This window comes from Trichomycterus rosablanca, chromosome 7, assembly GCF_030014385.1.
Source record: "Trichomycterus rosablanca isolate fTriRos1 chromosome 7, fTriRos1.hap1, whole genome shotgun sequence".
Taxonomy (NCBI): domain Eukaryota; kingdom Metazoa; phylum Chordata; class Actinopteri; order Siluriformes; family Trichomycteridae; genus Trichomycterus; species Trichomycterus rosablanca.
The window spans coordinates 20,067,399-20,087,171 of record NC_085994.1 but is presented as its reverse complement, the minus strand read 5'-3'; the positions used below and the strand labels follow the sequence as shown (position 1 = coordinate 20,087,171).

The following is a 19,773-nucleotide window of genomic DNA, read 5'->3' as shown; positions in this document are numbered from 1 at the left end:
GGACACATGAACTCCAATATGTACTGTGAAATACTGAAGCAGAGCATGATCCCATCCCTCCGGAAACTGGGTCGCAGGGCAGTGTTCCAGCATGATAATGACCACAAACACACCTCTAAGACGACCACTGCTTTATTGAAGAGGCTGAGGGTAAAGGTGATGGACTGGCCAAGCATGTCTCCAGACCTAAACCCAATAGAACATCTTTGGGGCATCCTCAAGCGGAAGGTGGAGGAGCGCAAAGTCTCGAATATCCGCCAGCTCCGTGATGTCGTCATGGAGGAGTGGAAAAGCATTCCAGTGGCAACCTGTGAAGCTCTGGTAAACTCCATGCCCAGGAGAGTTAAGGCAGTTCTGGGAAATAATGGTGGCCACACAAAATATTGACACTTCAGGAACTTTCACTAAGGGGTGTACTCACTTTTGTTGCCGGTGGTTTAGACATTAATGGCTGTATATTGAGTTATTTTGAGGGAAGAATAAATTTACACTGTTATATAAGCTGCACACAGACTACTTTTCATTGTGTCAAAGTGTCATTTTGTCAGTGTTGTCCCATGAAAAGATATACTTAAATATCTGCAGAAATGTGAGGGGTGTACTCACTTTTGTGATACACTGTATGTTTGCTTAGTAAGCTAAAACTGTGAGCACATCTAGCTGTTTAACTAGTGAGTTTAAATAGTCTATGTTATTAGAATCCTCTCTACTTAGGCAGCTGCCTGGATAGGCAGTTGGCAGCAAGGCAGCCCACTAGGTTTTCAGACAGACCTCAGGAGTCCTGTAGTCCTGTGATATGTGGTACCAGGATTATCAGTAGGTCCTTCAACCTCTGTATGTTGCAAGGTGGATGTAAATGATGCACAAATGCCCAGTCATACATGCAATCTCGAAGCCTTTATGTCTACAGCATCTATGAGACTTGGCTTCTCAACAACCTGTCAGCGGTCTGTGGCTTGTCCCTATGTGATCCCCCTCTGCTGTTTGGGAGCAGTCGTCTGATCATAACGATTTGGCCTCTACCAAAGTCACTTTTCCTCCCAATCTAGTCGTATCCAATCACTCAATTGCATTTCACTTTCACTCTACTGCTGCTGACCTCCACTCCTCACTGAGGAGAGCCGTGACTAACACACGCCCCCTCCGACACATGTACAGTAGCCGACTGCATCTTTTCACACCTGCACAAGACAAGTTCATATGGGGTTTAGTCTTGTGTATGGAGAGTCACTCACTGATCCCTATTATCCCCTGTCTCTGTGAAGGCACCATTAATCAGCCAGCAGAGGTCGTAATTGCATCAGTTTTGAGAAATCCCCTCCGGCACTCACCCTACGAACAAGCCAATCATTGTTCGTGTAGGCGCCCAGCCTGCCGGTAGCAGAGCCGAGATTCGAATTTGTGAATGCAGCTCACGCCACCTGAGTGCCTAGTCAGTGTTTTTATGCCTCAGGTTTTTATGCCTAGTTATATCCGCTGCGCTCAACACATGGACTACGAGGAACTACTAACAGCCCAGCATTTAATGCACCCCTGACCGTCACATGCAGAACAAATATAACGTTAAATTAAAACATTCAAGGCTGTACACAAATGTATTCTGCTCCCACCCAAAGCGAGAACGATGATTACAGAGGCAATCATTTTTGCAAGACATGCCACTAAATATTTGCCAATGAGAGCATAGGGTCTCAGAGTCTCCAGATATACAATCTGACACAACCTCCATGCCAACAAACTATTGTATTGTAACTATTTTGTATGCGCAAAATTACAATACTGAAACCTAAAATAAGACATCTGGGACTCCATGAAGAAGCAGAAGATTATTAAAATCTGTCTCTCACAAGAGATGCTGGTTTATTGTTGGATCTTTCAGCAAGACAATAATTTAAAACACACGTTCAATCCAAGTCCCCTGACCTAAACTCTACTGACAGCCTGTGGGATAAGCTGAAGTAAAAAGTCCACAACAGAGGATTTAAGAACCAGAAGGATCTGAATGGATTTTACGACTGCAAATTAGAAAAAGTTGGGACAGTACAGGAAATGCAAATCTTACATTTACTTAGACTTCTTTCATTGCAGACGGGATGAACCTGAGATATCTCATGTTTCGTAGGGTCAACTTTATTTAATTTATTAATAAACATCCACTCCTGCATTTCAGACCTGTTTGTTTGTTTGTTTGTTGTTTAACGCCATGTTTACCCATTGGTCATTCTCATGGCAAGATCGGTACCTAGATTTTGTTCAGGTTGTTTATTCATGTTTGTCTAGTGTCCTTTCTGTGTTTAGTTCTAGATGTGTACAGTATTATCATCTTGTGTATGTCGTCTGTTCCAGTCTCTTTCCAGTCAGTAGTTTTGGTCGTGTTTGGATGTTGGGGCATTTCAGACCTGCAACACATTTCAAATTAGTTGCGACGCTAAAGCATTTACCGCTTTATGTTATGTTGCCATTCCTTCTCACAGCAAGGAATGAAGTGTTTCAGATGTCATTTTGTCCCATTCTTCCTGCAAATAATGTGCAATAATGTCACATTTTTTGTTTCAGAATTCTCCACACATTCTCTATTCGGTACAGGTCGGGCCTGCAGGCAGGCCAGTCCACAACTCGTACCTTTTTCTCCCCATGTCTTTTCATTATTTATTTGCATTTCCCAACAACATTTTTTTTTATTTGGGGTTGTATATTCACAGATATATTCTCTTTTATAGGGGAAGACTCAGTGAACGTTCTGATTACATTTTGAGGTGATTTTTCTTTTTTATTAATGGTTAGATTTCGCTAATATTTTCAGTGTAAAACCACTAAATCATTTTTCTAACATTAATTATTTTTCTTACCTAAGATCTGTAAAAAAAAGAACCACATATTTACACAACATTTAAAAAAACAAAGAAAAATAACCTCCTTATTTAATAAAACAGACCTTGAGTGTTCTTCCACCAACCTCCTGGTTTTGAGTGGCAGGCTGCAGCCGAGGGCTAAACATGTTCCTCTTTAATGAAACCTTCACATGCAGCAAATCAATTCATGCGGTCAGGCAGGATTTCCTGCCAGATTATATATCCTTTAGTTTGAAAATGCTACCTGGGTGTGGCAGCTAGGGAAGACGTTGCTTGATGTAGTGCATGTATTCTATTCTATTCAGAAAACATTAATGTGACCAAAAAGAAACGGCATACAGAATGTGGAATAGTGACTAACAGTTGTGGCAGAATACATTTCGAGCAATTGAGGGTTAAGGGGGCTTGTTTAGAGGCTTAACAGTGGCAGCTTGGCAGGGGTTGGGCTCGAGATGGCAACCTTTTGATTACTAGTCCAGTACCTTTACCGCTGAGCTACAATTTCTTTGTGTGCCATTGTTTGCCTACAGACTAACGTGGCACTGTGTACCTTGCTGCAATGCCACCTTGAGAACCCACGTACTGTTTGAATTCACCGTTTCACTGCTCGGTCTTTATAGCTTGCCGCTGCACTTTTTAAAGTGCCACCAATAATACAAATGGGCGGGAAAAAGTGATTTCCTCTATTTATTGCTAATTCTTGCCGTTTGCACCACCCCAGCGCTGGCCGAAGAGTTAAGCTGTGACTATCACTCGCCCCCTTTGATACATAAGCAGTTGCAAGCCACACCTTTTCACCAGCAATCCCTCACAAAGAGCTGATACAAGGTATAGGGAGCCATGCAAATATTGCCAGTTGACAGTTAATCATCACAGTACAGTAATGGCGGAACAGGAAAGGGCCTTTCCTAAACTGTTGCTGCAACGTTGGAAGTATATAATTTCCTTATTATAATTATTACACCTGTTAGAAACTGTTTAGAACCCTTGTTCATTCATTCATTGTCTGTTTTACCACCACTTTATCCTTGTCAGGGTCGTGGTGGGTGCAATTCACTGGGCGGAAAGTAAGTAACACCAGGACAGGTCGCCAGTCCATCACAGGGCAAACGCACACACAGTTAAGGCAATTTTGTATCTCCAATTAACCTGACTGCATGTCTTTGGACTGTTGGAGGAAACCGGAGCACCCAGAGGAAACCCACATGGACATGGGGAGTACATGCAAACTCCACACAGAAAGGACCCAGATCGCTCCATCTGGCAATCGAACTCAGAACCTTCTTGCTGTGAGGCCACAGTGCTACCCACTGAGCCAAAGAGCGTCGATATATTTCCAAAATTTTCAGCAAGAACAGATCGCCTGCTTCATGCAGGAGCCAGACTTGACTTTATCTATACTTCTGGAACAGACTGATCCTGTTAGCCTTTTACAGTTCTGACATCTCTGAAGCCACTTTACGAATCTTATAGTGAACAGCTGACGTCTGACAGCCTGAGAGGCTCCTTCTCCTTATTCTGGCCCTTATTAGCATGGCAGGAGCATCTCACATCGACTGTGTTTACATTAGCGTGCAGGATTGAGTCTCGAGGGTGTAGTGCTGCAATCAGAGGCATTCTGGGATCGTCAATACTCCTGCAGAGTAGCTCCGATTCGTACCCACGTCCTACCTCGCCACGTCAAACCTAGTCCGGACTAATCCTGCCCTAAAGCTCCTGGAGATCTGGAGCTCGACCTCAGGCTGTGTGAAAACTATTAGCTTGGGACCACCACAGGCACGCAGAAACAGAAGAGGAGGAGGGGAAAGAAGAGAGGTGAAGCCAGTTAATGGGCACAAACCAAAATTGGACACAATTAGGCAGGACTGGAAGGAAGGGACATAGTAAAATGGTGAGGAGATGACCAGAAGCCAGAGGAAGTAATAAAATAGGTTATACTAAAGAGCTGAGTGGCATTCAGGGTAGCACTGTCATTAAATATACCCGTTGCACGGGCAAATTCAAGCAAAGTTATTGAAACAAGGTAATTTCTTCTTCTGGTTCTTCTTTAGCTGCTGTTAGAGGTCGCCACAGAGGATCATTTGTCTGGATATCAGATTGACTCAGCCCAGTTTTTACCTATTTATTCAGGCTTGGGACTGACACTATGGCGAGTGAGCTGCCTACCTAGGCAGCTGCCTAAATAAAGAGGATTCTATGAGGAATCTTCAAAAAGTTTCCGCACTTATTAAACTCTATTTATTAATATTTAAAAAACAAACTACATCACTTTTCTACATAGTCACCTTCCCGTGCATTTTTCCCAGCGTCGTACCAACTTTGTAATGCCATCAGCAAAGCATGTTTTTGGTTGACCGCGTAGCCACTGATGCACCGCTGCTTTCACATCATCATCACATGATTTCCCTTAAAGCTTCTTTGAGCGTCCAAAAAAGTGGAAATCAGATGGCGCTAAATCCAGTCTATAAGCTCTCTCTTAGTCTTGTAGACATAACAAATTACTACTCCTCCCACCCTCACTGTTACCAACCTAAATATAAAAGTGCGGAAACTTGTTGAAGATCCCTCGTAATAAGACATCGACTTATAAGGCCGATTATTTGGACGCACTAGTTAGACAGCGATTATGTCTTGCAGTTTCGCTTATTAAGCTAACACAGTTTGCTTCAGGCCATTCAAACCAATGGGCTGAGGTGGCACAACCCACTAGCATGCCAGCTAACATCTCCCTCCGTGTATAGAAAACTGTCACTGACAACCAGAATTTGTTATATATATATATATATATATATATATACATACAGGGGTTGGACGAAATAACTGAAACACCTGTCATTTTAGTGTGGTAGGTTTCATGGCTAAATTGGACCAGTCTGGTGGCCAATCTTCATTAATTGCACATTGCACCAGTAAGAGCAGAGTGTGAAGGTTCAATTAGCAGGGTAAGAGCACAGTTTTGCTCAAAATATTGCAATGCACACAACATTATGGGTGACATACCAGAGTTCAAAAGAGGACAAATTGTTGGTGCACGTCTTGCTGGCGCATCTGTGACCAAGACAGCAAGTCTTTGTGATGTATCAAGAGCCACGGTATCCAGGGTAATGTCAGCATACCACCAAGAAGGACAAACCACATCCAACAGGATTAACTGTGGACGCAAGAGGAAGCTGTCTGAAAGGGATGTTCGGGTGCTAACCCGGATTGTATCCAAAAAACATAAAACCACGGCTGCCCAAATCACGGCAGAATTAAATGTGCACCTCAACTCTCCTGTTTCCACCAGAACTGTCCGTCGGGAGCTCCACAGGGTCAATATACACGGCCGGGCTGCTATAGCCAAACCTTTGGTCACTCGTGCCAATGCCAATCGTCGGTTTCAATGGTGCAAGGAGCGCAAATCTTGGGCTGTGGACAATGTGAAACATGTATTGTTCTCTGATGAGTCCACCTTTACTGTTTTCCCCACATCCGGGAGAGTTACGGTGTGGAGAAGCCCTAAAGAAGCGTACCACCCAGACTGTTGCATGCCCAGAGTGAAGCATGGGGGTGGATCAGTGATGGTTTGGGCTGCCATATCATGGCATTCCCTTGGCCCAATACTTGTGCTAGATGGGCACGTCACTGCCAAGGACTACCGAACCATTCTGGAGGACCATGTGCATCCAATGGCGGTGCCGTGTATCAGGATGACAATGCACCAATACACACAGCAAGACTGGTGAAAGATTGGTTTGATGAACATGAAAGTGAAGTTGAACATCTCCCATGGCCTGCACAGTCACCAGATCTAAATATTATTGAGCCACTTTGGGGTGTTTTGGAGAAGCGAGTCAGGAAACGTTTTCCTCCACCAGCATCACATAGTGACCTGGCCACTATCCTGCAAGAAGAATGGCTTAAAATCCCTCTGACCACTGTGCAGGACTTGTATATGTCATTTCCAAGACGAATTGACGCTGTATTGGCCGCAAAAGGAGGCCCTACACCATACTAATAAATTATTGTGGTCTAAAACCAGGTGTTTCAGTTATTTTGTCCAACCCCTGTATATATTGTTCAAGCATTTTCTCCCCTTTCTCTCCCGACTTTTAGCGCGTCCAATTGCCCGATTGCGTCATGCTTCCTCTCCACCAATGCTCCTCTCCCCGCTCTGATTGAGAACGAAGCTAACCCACATCTAGTGTGGGCAGCAGCCGTACGCATTTCGTCACCCACACTAGACGAGATCAGCTGCAGATCAGCAACTCTGTGTGCGGAGAGACACACCCTGACAGCGCTCTTTTCTCCGCCTCTGTGCAGGCGCCATCAACCAGCTAGCAGAGGTCGTAGTTGCATCAGTTATGAGAGAGTCCCTATCCGACTTAATGACCCGCCCCTATATGAACAACAGGCCAATCGTTGTTCATGTGGCTGCTCAGCCCAGATGGCAGGCAGAGCTGAAACTCGATACAATGTATTCGAGATTCCAGCTCTGGTTCCAGAGTGTTTTTACCACTGAGTGGCAGAATCTATTTACATTTGAAAAAAACACATTAGTTGCGCCGCATTTGCCCAGCATAGTTGTCATTTCGTTGTGAGAAAAGTTGTGCTGCACTGAATGCTGGGATTGCCTTTACTGCAAAAAAAAAGCATTGGATGCTCCCTCGTTATTCAGTCAGCTTACAGCTTTGAAATAAGGCACCTCAGTAGGCAGCATTTTAAGTAATCTAAGAATTTATTTATTTATTTATTAGGATATTAGGATTTTAACATCATGTTTTACATTTTGGTTACATTAATGACAGAAACGGTAGTTACTGGTTACACAAGATTAATCAGTTCACAAGTTTAATGTCAAACACAGTCATGGACAATTTTGTATCTCCAGTTTCCCTCACTTGCATGTCTTTGTACTGTGGGAGGAAACCGGAGCTCCTGGAGGAAACCCACGAAGACACAGAGAGAACATGCAAACCACACAGAAAGGACCAGGACCACCCCACCTGGGGATTAAACCTCTTGCTATGAGGTGACAGTGCTACCCACTGAGCCACCATGCCACCCTATCTAAGAATTCAGACAGGCTTCTTCTCTGGAGGATTGCGTAGGATGATGTAAAATGCTGTCTACATAGACAGCTCACTAGGTTTTCAGGCAGACCCTATGGGTGCCCTTCCCCCCCCCCCCCCCCCCCCACGGGGCTGGTCTGGGGGGTTATCAGTAGCATGGCTCTTACTAGTACGCCACACAAGCTCGTCAGAAAGTTAAAAGTTTAACTCATTTGTTGCTGAAACATCTGAACTTAACAATTATAAAGTGTATCCACATTCTTTTGGCCTCATAAGTGTAGTCCTGGCCAGCCAGGCCCAGAAAGGGCTCAATAAGAAGCCCATCACATCAAGTAATCAATCAGAGGAGTGAAGTATAGCAGCCTGTTTGGCGTCCAACAGCGACTCGCCAAACATGCTTCATCGCAAGATCAATTAAGATGCCCGTGTCTCCACCTGAGCACATCAAAGAGCAGCGGAATAAAAGCCGAGCGTCCTTTAAGAAGATTTAGCAAATCCGGTTGAAAAGCACTCAGAGCACAAAAAGTACCCATGATCAAAGGAGTCACAGCGCTTGGTTGCAATGGATATTGGAAAAATGTTGAGACTGTGTTAAGGAGGTCGTATATGTTGAGTCTCGAGTGTGTACCCTCGAGGCTGGGCGCACGATTCTGAAGGACATGATATTAATCCAGACACTTAGAAAACAATTTCCCTGCATTTCTCTACGATTCACATTGATTTCCAAAGGGCACACGAGCAAATACTAGCAGAGACACATTATTAGCAAGAGGGATTTGGCCTGATTCTTTCACCTTATAGAAAGAGCACTGTAAAACAGCAGGGAATGTAGATGCCACACACATCCAGGATGCAGGGGACCTGGGTTTGATCCTCTGGATTTCCAGAAACACGTCAGTCTTTCAGCTTTATGCTTAAGTTCACACTACACAACTTAGAAGTTGTTCAATGTGCTATTATAGCACTTTGCAGAGCCACACGTGGCTGGGTGCCCACACAAACACAGCTGGCCATGTTTGAAGGAGGGTTCTGTTCCCACCGCGATAGGTGATTCCTGGAACTGGTTCAGGTACCTGCACAAGTGGTAGGGGGATCGCACAGAGCTTAGCGTGACTCTCCCCATGTAATAAGAAGTGCTTCTATCGAAGTTGTTCAGATCGCTGTACTGTTCACACTATACAACTGCAAACTCTGCAATACAATCTGAATGGGTTCCGGGAGGGCTCGCACTTACGTGCTTGCGTCACACGTAACCTGGTGTCGCGATCTCGTCACCATGACAACCATTACCTCAGTTCGGAGCAACTCCGTCGTGTAATCAGGATAAATTAGCAACTAAAGAATTAGGGCCACCCAGACCAAATTTAAACATCAAGTATCTACAAAGGGGGGAAAATCATATAAGTTACAAGTAAATTACAAGTAAGTAATGTCATTTTTAAATTGTGATTGCACTTATTGTATCTCCCCAATTGTTTAATTGTACTTCTTTATTCATTGCACATCAGCCCTGATGCCAATCTTTATTCTGGATCTGCTGCACCTAAAATAAAATGCTATCTGATGAAGACTGAACTAAATTGTTAAGGTGAAGGCTTTACTTCAATTTATGATTAATGGTAAAGCTGGTCTCTCTCCATGTTCAAAGTTATTTGTGAGGGCAAACTGACAGATGACTTAAGATGTTAATTATTTAAGCTTTAATTTACCCATTGAACAGGTCACCATGGCCATCATCGCAACAACTGCCCCCCCCCTGAGAGATGTGGCAGGAGCCGCCACTGCTTTTAAGTCATTGTAGTTTTCACACTAGGGGGTCACACACTACACCATCTATGACCAGGAGGAACCTCAGACGAGTCTGTCTGGTTTCCCAAACTATGTTCTTTCATGAAAACACACTGTGATACAAGTGTGAGACAGGTTTTCAGCTTCCAGAAATGCATGTCAGCAAGAAGCGAGCGATCAAAGTTGTTTGTGTGCTGATATGCAGCGAAAAAGCAAGGAGGAAAGAGAAGATAATCTGGGTGAATCACAGCCAGTAGGCTTTTCTGTTCTGTAGTGAATAGGAGCTAAATAAATATTTTTTGCAATGCAACATTGATATTATGGTTTGATGTGGACGATAAGGTCACAAATACTGTAAAGCGATAAATACTGTAAACGATGCACCACAACACAGTTAATAACCGATTCAAAAATTCCACAATTTAAATCGATTTGACATGTAAAAGGAATCGATATTCACTTTAAACAGCAGAGGGCACTGGCACTGTAAACCTCGCCTGATTGACATCACTGGTGCTATACACCTGGTTGCCAGATTTGGCCAAATTGGGCTTAATTCAAAGTTGTTTTGCATAGTGTGTACCTACCTCAGAAATTAAAGGACATTCATTATTTAGATGAATAAAAAATAAGCACAAATACAGTAATCCCTCCTCGATCGCGGGGGTTGCATTCCCTCCGCGAAAGGTGAAAATCCGCGAAGTAAAAACATGTGTTTATATGGTTATTTTTATAACCCGATTCCATCGGCTTTAGCATGTGGCATCTTGTCATTAAAACCAATGGATTGAGGTAGCACAGCATGCTAACGTCAATATCACATCTCTCTTCATGTAACGATAACGGTTACATTTCCTGACAAGCCCGAACTTGCAAATAAAAACACTCGGTACAAGTTTATACAAGTTAAAAAGTAATATTTTATTTATGTTTGAAAAGAACTCCATAAGTTTGTCCGCACCGTCAGCCATGTTTATTCTTCTGCGAGAGAGGAGCACCTGACCCGCAATGAATTCTGGGATTGTCTTGATCACTAAGGAAGCGTCGGATGCACACTCATTTTTGAGAGAAAATAACGTTGAAACGTTAAGAAGTGAGGATATTACGGCATCTAGGATTTGGAACAGCCTCCTAATCGGGAGCGCGCACAGGATGACGTAAAATGCGTCTATGTAGAGAGAGAGCTAGCTTTTCGAACACACCCCTTGTCTGCAGAACTCCGCGAACCAGCGAAAAATCTATATTTAGACATGCTTGCAAATAAAATCCGAAAAGTCGAAGCGCGATATAGCGAGGGATTACTGTACAGTAATTTATTTTCTTTTTTAAAAGAAATAATAAAAGGAAACTTTGTCATAATTTGTCTTCAATTTCAGTTTTAAAAAAATCTGGAAAATATTGTATTGTGAACCCAGTATTGTGAATCGCAACGCATAGTGGGTAGAGTGTATTGTTACATCCCTAATTCTGATAGAATCTATATTATGCCCCGCCATTCTGTATCTTGCTTTCTCATTGGCTGTAGTTCAACACCACACTCACTGCCAGTCATAAACTGATCACAACACTTTTCACAGGTCCAGATATTTAGCATGTCAGCAAGCAATTGTCAACTCTGAAATCTGTACACACTGCTCACTAAACACCCCAGACAACTATATACATGCCTTATGGTACTGTCCACCAATCAAACACTTCTGGCAACTAGTTATAAGTTATCTGACTCCACTACTAAAACACCCCAACCCCCTATCCCCATCACTCTGTGTATTAGGCGACACATCAACCACAAACTTAAACCAGGATGACACAAAACACTTTTAGTGGCGCTAACCATCGCCAAAAAAACGATTCTCACAAACTGGAAATCAAGGAAAAATATCACAATCAATCATTGGAAAAACTTACTCATAGAACATATAGAAATGAAAAAAATATCAGCATCTATCAAAAACAGAACTCACGAACAGAAGAAAACATGGTCAGCACTTAAAAACCTGTTATATCAATAACTTCATCAGCTCTCATCAACAGTTTACCCACAACCACTAACACAACCATTATACAGTACATCTATAACTATTCTATACCCACACACCACTAACACAACCATTATACATCTATAACCATTCTATACCCACACACCACTCACAACCATTATACATCTATAACCATACTATATATATATATTAGGGCTGTCGAAGTTAACGCGATAATAACGCATTAACGCGACCTCAATTTAACGCGATTAAAAAAATTAGTGCCATTAACGCAAATTCTAGTTCATGTTGACACTTGACTGGTAGAACAAACGTTTTAATGTCGGACTTGCCACCGTTTTTCATTTGCGGTTTGTTAACATAATGTAACCGATCGTGGTAGTGATGCACTTGCATAATAAAGAAATAAATACACGCTATATTCACAAGTTGTCGGGAGCAGAACACTTTATTACACTTAATTAACTTCTTCTTCTGTACCGAATACCGGAAAGCTGAGTCGAGCACGTTAGTTCATGAACTATGGAAGCCCCAAAGGGTCAAAACACACTCACTTCGTGTAGAAACGTCCATCAAACCATCGTCACGATACAACCACAGACAAGTCTGATACAATAACTACGCCTTATCCCACCTAAAGCACCGCTGATCTACAATGTTTGCTGATGGAGAAATTCTAACCTACAATCTGACATTTACTGCCTAATATGTGAGTGAATAAAACTCCCTTACAGTTTTCTCTTGTCCCAGCAGTTTTTAACATAAGTACATTTAGCATAAAATGTGTTCACCATTGTAATTGTAACATTTCACTTAAAAATCCTTGTTTTCTATAACATTTACACAGATTTTTTTTAATGCGATTAATCGCGATTAACTATATGAAATTCTGAGATTAATCGCGATTAAAAATTTTAATCGTTTGACAGCCCTAATATATATATATATATATATATCACCTCCACCCAAATGTTCCTAAATGCACACACACGTACACACGTACGCACGCACGCATAGACACACACACACACACGCATACAGACACACACGCACACACACAGAGATAAGACAAGACAGATCCTTTTTTTTTTTTTTTTTTTCCTCTCTCTTCAATTATTATTACTATGACTTTTCTTCTCCCTGTTGTCTGCTCATTTCTGTTTCCTCTTTTACACTCCGCTCTCACCCCCCTTTTTTTTCTGTTTGTTCATTATTTTTGCTTATATTATCGTTTCCTTATTATATGTAATGTACGTATATCTTCCCTCTGTGTAATGACCACACTTTAGTACTTTGCATTAACAATAATAAAGTTTAATTGGTCCCACGAAGAGGGGGGTGGTGGTGGTATAAAAAAAAAAAAAAAAAAAAAAAAAAAGCAATTGTCAAGCCACTCAAATCGAGTCGTTAAACAGTTCACACAGCGATCCAGAGACGATTTTTCGAGCCCCAAGCTGGGCTGGCGCATCTGTCTGTGACCAGTCGACGAGGGACAATCACGCAGTCGACGAGGGACAAAATCATGTAGTGTAAACTAGGTATTAGTTGCAAGCCAGTAGGCAAACGAGTGCCTGGTTGACCCCAGTGTGCATAAACAACAAAAGGTACATGAGAGGGGCAGCGTTCTAACGTACTATCATGCCACTTTGAAGAGCCATTGACCTGGCTGAGTGCCTACACAAACACAACTGGCCATGTCTGAGGGAGTGAAGGTGGGATGGGTTTTGTTCCCACCATGATAGGTGATCACTGGAACTGCTTTGGGTGCATGCGCAAGTGAGGGAGATGGGGTCTCATGGAGCTTGGCTAACTCTCCACATGCAATAAGTAGTGGCTGCAGATTGGACACATGTTGAAGGGGGTCTGTTGTGATCTAAGTACTATCCTGTTTTAATGATGCTATTTTTTTAAATTTTAGTGTGACAACCACTAAATGAGGTAGTTAAAGTAAACTGTAATAGATCCACCTCGTAGCAGGGTGTGGAATATGAACTGTACCTTGTTGGACCATTTGTAGGCCTGTAGAAGCTGGCTGTACAGAGGAGTTTTGTCCTGGACCGGGTCTAAGCTGAGTAAGCCGCTGTTGTGTAAGGGGTGACTCTCAGACGGCCTGCCAACCAAAGTGCTCAGCCGCTCCAGCTCACTGAAAACAACAAGTACAAAATGACACACGTTGTTATATGTAGACCAAAAACATATCACACCATGAACACCATACAGCCAAAATTAAGTAGACACCAGATCATGAGATCTGAGTTAGTTAGACAACTAATAAAAAAAAAACATGTTAATTTATATGGAGTTGGATTTGCAGCAATAACAGCATCCATGTCTGTTACTCTGAACCCATTCTGTCAAAAGAGCTTTTGGAAGTTAAGAAGTTCAGGAACTTATGTTGAACAAAAAAGATTTATGCACCAATTTATTGTCCAAGGTGCTCAGTAGAGTTGACGTCAGGGCTCAAGGTATGTTACTGTTGTTCCTACACACCAAATGTATCAAACCATATATTTATAGACCTTGCATTGCACACAGGGCCACACCCATACTGGAACACAACAGTTTTCTTTAATCTGTTGCAACAAAGTTGGAAACAATTACATTATTTAACATGGTTAATTTTTTATACCTTTTAGCATCACGGTTCATTAATTAGAATGGTGTCCACATACTTTTGGGCATACAGTGCATTTCTGTTAGAAAAGAAGATGGAAGTAGAAGCTGAAAGATTTATTTATTAGGATTTTAACGTCATGTTTTACACTTTGTTTACATTCATGACAGAACGGGTAGTTACTGGTTACAACAGTTCATCAGTTGACGAGTTTAATGTCAAACACAGTCATGGACAATTTTGTATCTTCAATTCACCTCACTTGCATGTCTATTGACTGCGGGAGGAAACTGGAGCTCCCAGAGGAAACCCACACAGACATGGTGAGAACATGCAAACTCCACACAGAAAGAACCTGGATCGATCCACCTGGGAATCAAACCCAGGACCTTCTTGCTGTAAGACGACAGTGCTACCCACTGAGCACCATTCCACCCAAATGCTGAAAAAGTGACAAATTTTGCAAATTACAAGACTATGTGTATAAATAAGGTCATAAGTGTAAACCAGTCCAGGGTTGCCAGGTTGGACAGACCTTTTAATCCCAATCCCAGCATAACTCTTGAAATTACATATAGACAAAACATAGCCTAAATGTGTGCAGAACCTGTCATCCATCCTATAACCTGTCAACTGAACAAGGGGCAGCCATAACTATTAGAAACCAGATTTTCTTTATATCAGAGCAGGGCAGCAACAGAGCAGTCAGTGCCACTGCTGGGTTAGAAACTGTGCCCTTGAATCTCAGCTCTGCTATTGGCTGGGTGTCTGTAGGGGGGAAGGACAACGGTCAAACTGGGATCATTGCTGCTGCAGCAATGCTGTCTGCTGGCTGATCAAGGCACCTGCACAAGGAGTGGTCGATTGCTGATGCCAGATACTGCGATTTGTGACATGCTGCCTCTAGCAGGTGCAGGCCACAGGGGGTGGAAAAGTGGCAGTAATGGGAGAAAGAGAAAGGTTGCAATTTGATACAACTAGACTGGGTTTAAAAAAGAGGGGGGAAATTAATAAATACAAGAAACAGTGTGCTAATCAAAACTATTGCACCAAATCTACAAATTAAGTTGCCTCTTAAGCCTGGTTTGCATCGAAGGGTGTTTTTCTGTCCTTGTGTAACCTTTGACCTGCTCATTTAGGATTTATTACAGATTGCACACTGCTACAAGCTGTGCAAATACAGTACATGTTTTCAAACAGGCATTTAAAAAACCCAGCCACATTACTGCACCTGATAACTGTGAATCAGCATTATTTCACTGCTGCACTAAAAATGCCACACTTTAAAAAAAAAAAAAAAACATCTGCTCCTATTGACAGACAGGGAAGAAGATGCAAAGAGTGCATAACACCAGATGTGCTACAGTCAGTGTCTGTATAGTTCATCTACCAGGTAGGTGCAGCTGAATAAATGATCAGTGAGTGTAAATAGGGTGTGAGTGGTAAATTATACCAACCCATTACCACTGGGATTTAGGGTTAGAATCCACAACAGTGCTATCTGCCAGTGGTGTGTTAACATACAGTCGTGACTGGCTATACATGGGTTGATTGAGGCCCTGCTGTGGATTTATAGATCCATAGATCAGATGATGACCCTGATCAGAATAAAGCGGTGGTAAAATGTGACAAAGAACGTAAATGCGAAGTAGGTATATTAGGCTAAATAATGTTACTATATGTGTTCTCAACACCACATGCATGTGTAATTTGAGAAAAGAACTAAAGAAGTGTTTATGGTCACATTAATGCAAAAGGTAGGTATGGTGGTGCACAACTTCAGGATCTGGGGACATAATAGACGACCCTAAACTCTGGCTGTGTTATACTGTCCCTGTCAGCACTGGTTTACTTCAAGCAGCCTGGTTTCCTTCCACATTCCAATGCATGCCAGTATGAGGACTGGTAATTTTAAAGTACCAGTCGGTAAGAGGGGTTTTTGGGATGGGCTTAGGGCATCTCAAACACCTATTGAGATGAATATATGCATGGATGAGCAGGTAAAGTGTTTAAAACTGTCATGTTGCAGATTAAAGGATTACACCCTAGATCACTGTACACAGTTATACCACCGAGTATAAATACAATGTACGGATTACCGTTAATGTTAACCGTGTTCCATACAGCAAGCCAATTACCAAATAGTAACTGTTGATTTGTATTACAGGAGTCGAAATAAAAAAATAATCAAGCCAAGACCCTCATCTAGCGTTCAAGTCCACTAGTACAGTCGATTGTGTCCTTACACTGATGTATACCTTGTCTGTACGGAACACCGTGATCTAACTCAAAACTTACCTCTGAGAACCTCAAACAATCAAATAATACTTAAAACTTTTAAAAGACTAAAAGAAAATGCGAGCCCCACAACCCAGTGGATGATAAGTCTAGAACATTCTAGAACAGGTGTACTTGATCTCATTCTGTTAGTTACTCTAGCTCAGTAAACACATGAACTCACTTCAAGTCGCGGTTCACAGCCTGCAGGTTGTCCTGGAATTCTGTAATAAACACCTTTTCTCTTTCTTCAAGCGATTCTTTATTCTTCATCCCATCTTTCAGAGAATCAAACACCCGGGTTACACTGGACCTGAGAGCCTGGATGGCATTAATAGCCTGAGAAAAGGCTTCCAAATTCACTCCGACATTCATAACATCCGCCATGGCTGTTGTTTCCACTCAGCACGCCGGCGCGTTTATGACGTCATAGCTAGTGCTCCAAGCTGGGATTTGTAGTCTTTTGGAAGTGCGCGTCCTTTAGTTCTGATCGTCCTCATTTTAAAACTTTCTTGTTACAGTAAAAGCACTTCCCTTAGTTATACGTTAAGATACGTGTAGCAAAAATTAAAAATTATGTTTTTAAAAAACTGTTATACATTTAACATACTTGTCTGCTCACGACAAGCCCCAGGAAAAAATTTACTGTGAAATTTCATAGTAAAACTGAAATATTTTACAGTTCTACTATGAATTGATGGTAATTTGGCCACTTCATGGTTCTACTGTGAAATTTCATAGTAATCTAGTTGACAGTTTTACTGTAAACTTTCACAGTTTGACCATAAATTATTTTACAGTTCTACTATAACAATTTCATAGTAAAACTGTAAACCTGATTGATTATTTTACTGTGATGTTTAACAGTTCCACTGTAAACTTGGTAAACAGTTTTACTCTGAACTTCACAGTTTACTTTGACTATAATTACTGTACTTTGACATCAATTATACAATACAATACAGTGTATAGATCTCACAACTCAGAACTGTATCTTTGGCTCTTTGCCATTCATTAAGCAACGGTATCATTTCAAACACGCACAAAAACAACTGATAACACATTTACCAACTTGGCAATGTATATTGCAATGTTAAATGTTCTATAATAATAGTAATATAGAAAATAATAGTAATAGATTGTATTTGTTATATAATAACAATTATATTACACTTAATAATTTATTTTACGATGGTAATTATACAATAATATAATTTTATTATACAGTAATATATACAATTATATAACTGAATAATGTATTGTGGTATAAATCTATATATATAAACTCCATACATACATAATGAAAAATCTAATTCATAATCATTCACTATGCATTTAATTATGGCAGTATTGGGTGCTTGGATGTGTCCTATGTCTTTGTGTGTGTGTGTGGGTGAGAATTGTGAAATGAATTACACCTCTTGTTTTCCTAGCTTGTCCACATCATTGAATTTGCTGGTGAAGTACACTTTTTGGACCTCCTCCATGGGAAAAATATGTTTGTCCACCTTTGAAAAATAATAAATAAATAATCAAACATTTGCCGCCATCACCTTTAAGCTACAGGGGCCCTAATATACTTGATCAGCAATGCCTTACATCTGATGTATCATAAGGCATATACTTGGTGAGCGTATCAATATATAAATGCAAACATATGTTTATACATGTTCAAAAGATTGATTGATCTTAAGCAGAAGTTAAAGTGACAGACAAAGTACAGTGTATTTTATTTTTTATATATAATCTGTTGTTTGAGTGCTCAATATATGACGAGATATATAAACTTTGTGATCTCACCATTAATACTTATTGTGCAAAAAATATTTATTGCTGAAAAAAATTACTTACCTTCATCTGCACTAATGCACTGACGCAGACAGATCTTTTTTTTTTTTTTTTCATTATTTTAGCAGCTCTGACTGCCTTAAGATGGATCGGCATGGCCCATCTGATTCACTAGTAGACTGAAAAAGAATCAAATAATTTATATCAGCAGCTATGCGATCAGTACACAGTTTAGCATTCACCGCGTGGTAACACACCCAACAGAAGTTAAAAACAGTCAGGGCTTTAAGCATATATAGATGGGCAGGCGGGCACAAAGGTGGATGAATGAATGGATGAATAGACATTGTCAGCACCAAAACTGTATCAACTAGCACTTACTTTAAGTTTCCCAGATCCAGGCCTCCTTGTAATTTTCTCCTTTACAGCATAGTCCTAGAATGAAATGATTTAGAATATGTAGTTATCTGAGGCTACAAAAACAGTAACATTCTGTGGATGTGATAGTAAAGCAATGGACTGAATATCAAACTTGCTGCTATCATGAACTAGAATATGGAAAACATGTCCTTATGTGCTGATATAAATGTAGGCAGATACTGTTATCTACAATACCCGGGTCTTCTCTGTTGGACACTAAGACTCTCTCAAACTCAGCAGCCCTCCTTGACATGTGGCCATTTTCCTGGAATAAAAATACTGTTTTTAATTTCATATTTAAAATATGTAGTTAACAGAATGCTACAATAGCTTAAACACAGTGTCACAAATGCAGGGTTTTACCTGGGTTGTTGGTGGGCTTACGTGGTGTGGTCACTGGGCTTGGGCTTAGGTGGTGCCCAAGTCTTATAAGAGTAAAAAAAAACCTGAAATGTGTGTTAATAGACATTTTCTGAATAAATCATATAAACTTTGATCAACTGCCCCAGCTTCACAGCAATAATTTAAAGCACACAATCATTCAAAAGAAAAAGCTGGACCTCCACTATTTTAAGAGCAACAAGGTTAACGTCCACATTTAATTAATGTAGAGATATGTGTATAAATAAGACATATATATATATACAGTGTATCACAAAAGTGAGTACACCCCTCACATTTCTGCAAATATTTCATTATATCTTTTCATGGGACAACACTATATACATGAAACTTGGATATAACTTAGAGTAGTCAGTGTACAACTTGTATAGCAGTGTAGATTTACTGTCTTCTGAAAATAACTCAACACACAGCCATTAATGTCTAAATAGCTGGCAACATAAGTGAGTACACCCCACAGTGAACATGTCCAAATTGTGCCCAAATGTGTCGTTGTTCCTCCCTGGTGTCATGTGTCAAGGTCCCAGGTGTAAATGGGGAGCAGGGCTGTTAAATTTGGTGTTTTGGGTACAATTCTCTCA

General features: G+C 41.1%; 1 protein-coding gene and 1 long non-coding RNA gene across 3 annotated transcripts in view; both read right to left on the bottom strand.

The window, feature by feature from the left end:
- The window catches only part of med27 (mediator complex subunit 27), a 128,638-nt gene extending 111,666 nt beyond the window's left edge, over positions 1 to 16,972 (bottom strand). For both annotated transcript variants that reach the window (XM_062998486.1, XM_062998487.1), the window contains exons 1-2: positions 16,767 to 16,972; positions 13,690 to 13,834 (exon numbers count right to left, since the gene is read on the bottom strand). In XM_062998486.1, coding sequence (XP_062854556.1) covers positions 13,690 to 13,834; positions 16,767 to 16,969 — 348 coding nt within the window. In that variant the 5' untranslated portion in view covers positions 16,970 to 16,972. The remainder of the gene's footprint in view (positions 1 to 13,689; positions 13,835 to 16,766) is intronic.
- An 879-nt stretch (positions 16,973 to 17,851) lies between these two features.
- Positions 17,852 to 19,248, bottom strand: LOC134317763 (uncharacterized). Its single transcript, XR_010013268.1, has 5 exons — positions 19,154 to 19,248; positions 18,986 to 19,055; positions 18,752 to 18,805; positions 18,434 to 18,549; positions 17,852 to 18,090 (listed from the first exon to the last, which is right to left on the bottom strand). It is a non-coding gene; the product is annotated as an uncharacterized LOC134317763 (long non-coding RNA).
- Positions 19,249 to 19,773: the final 525 nt, after the last annotated feature.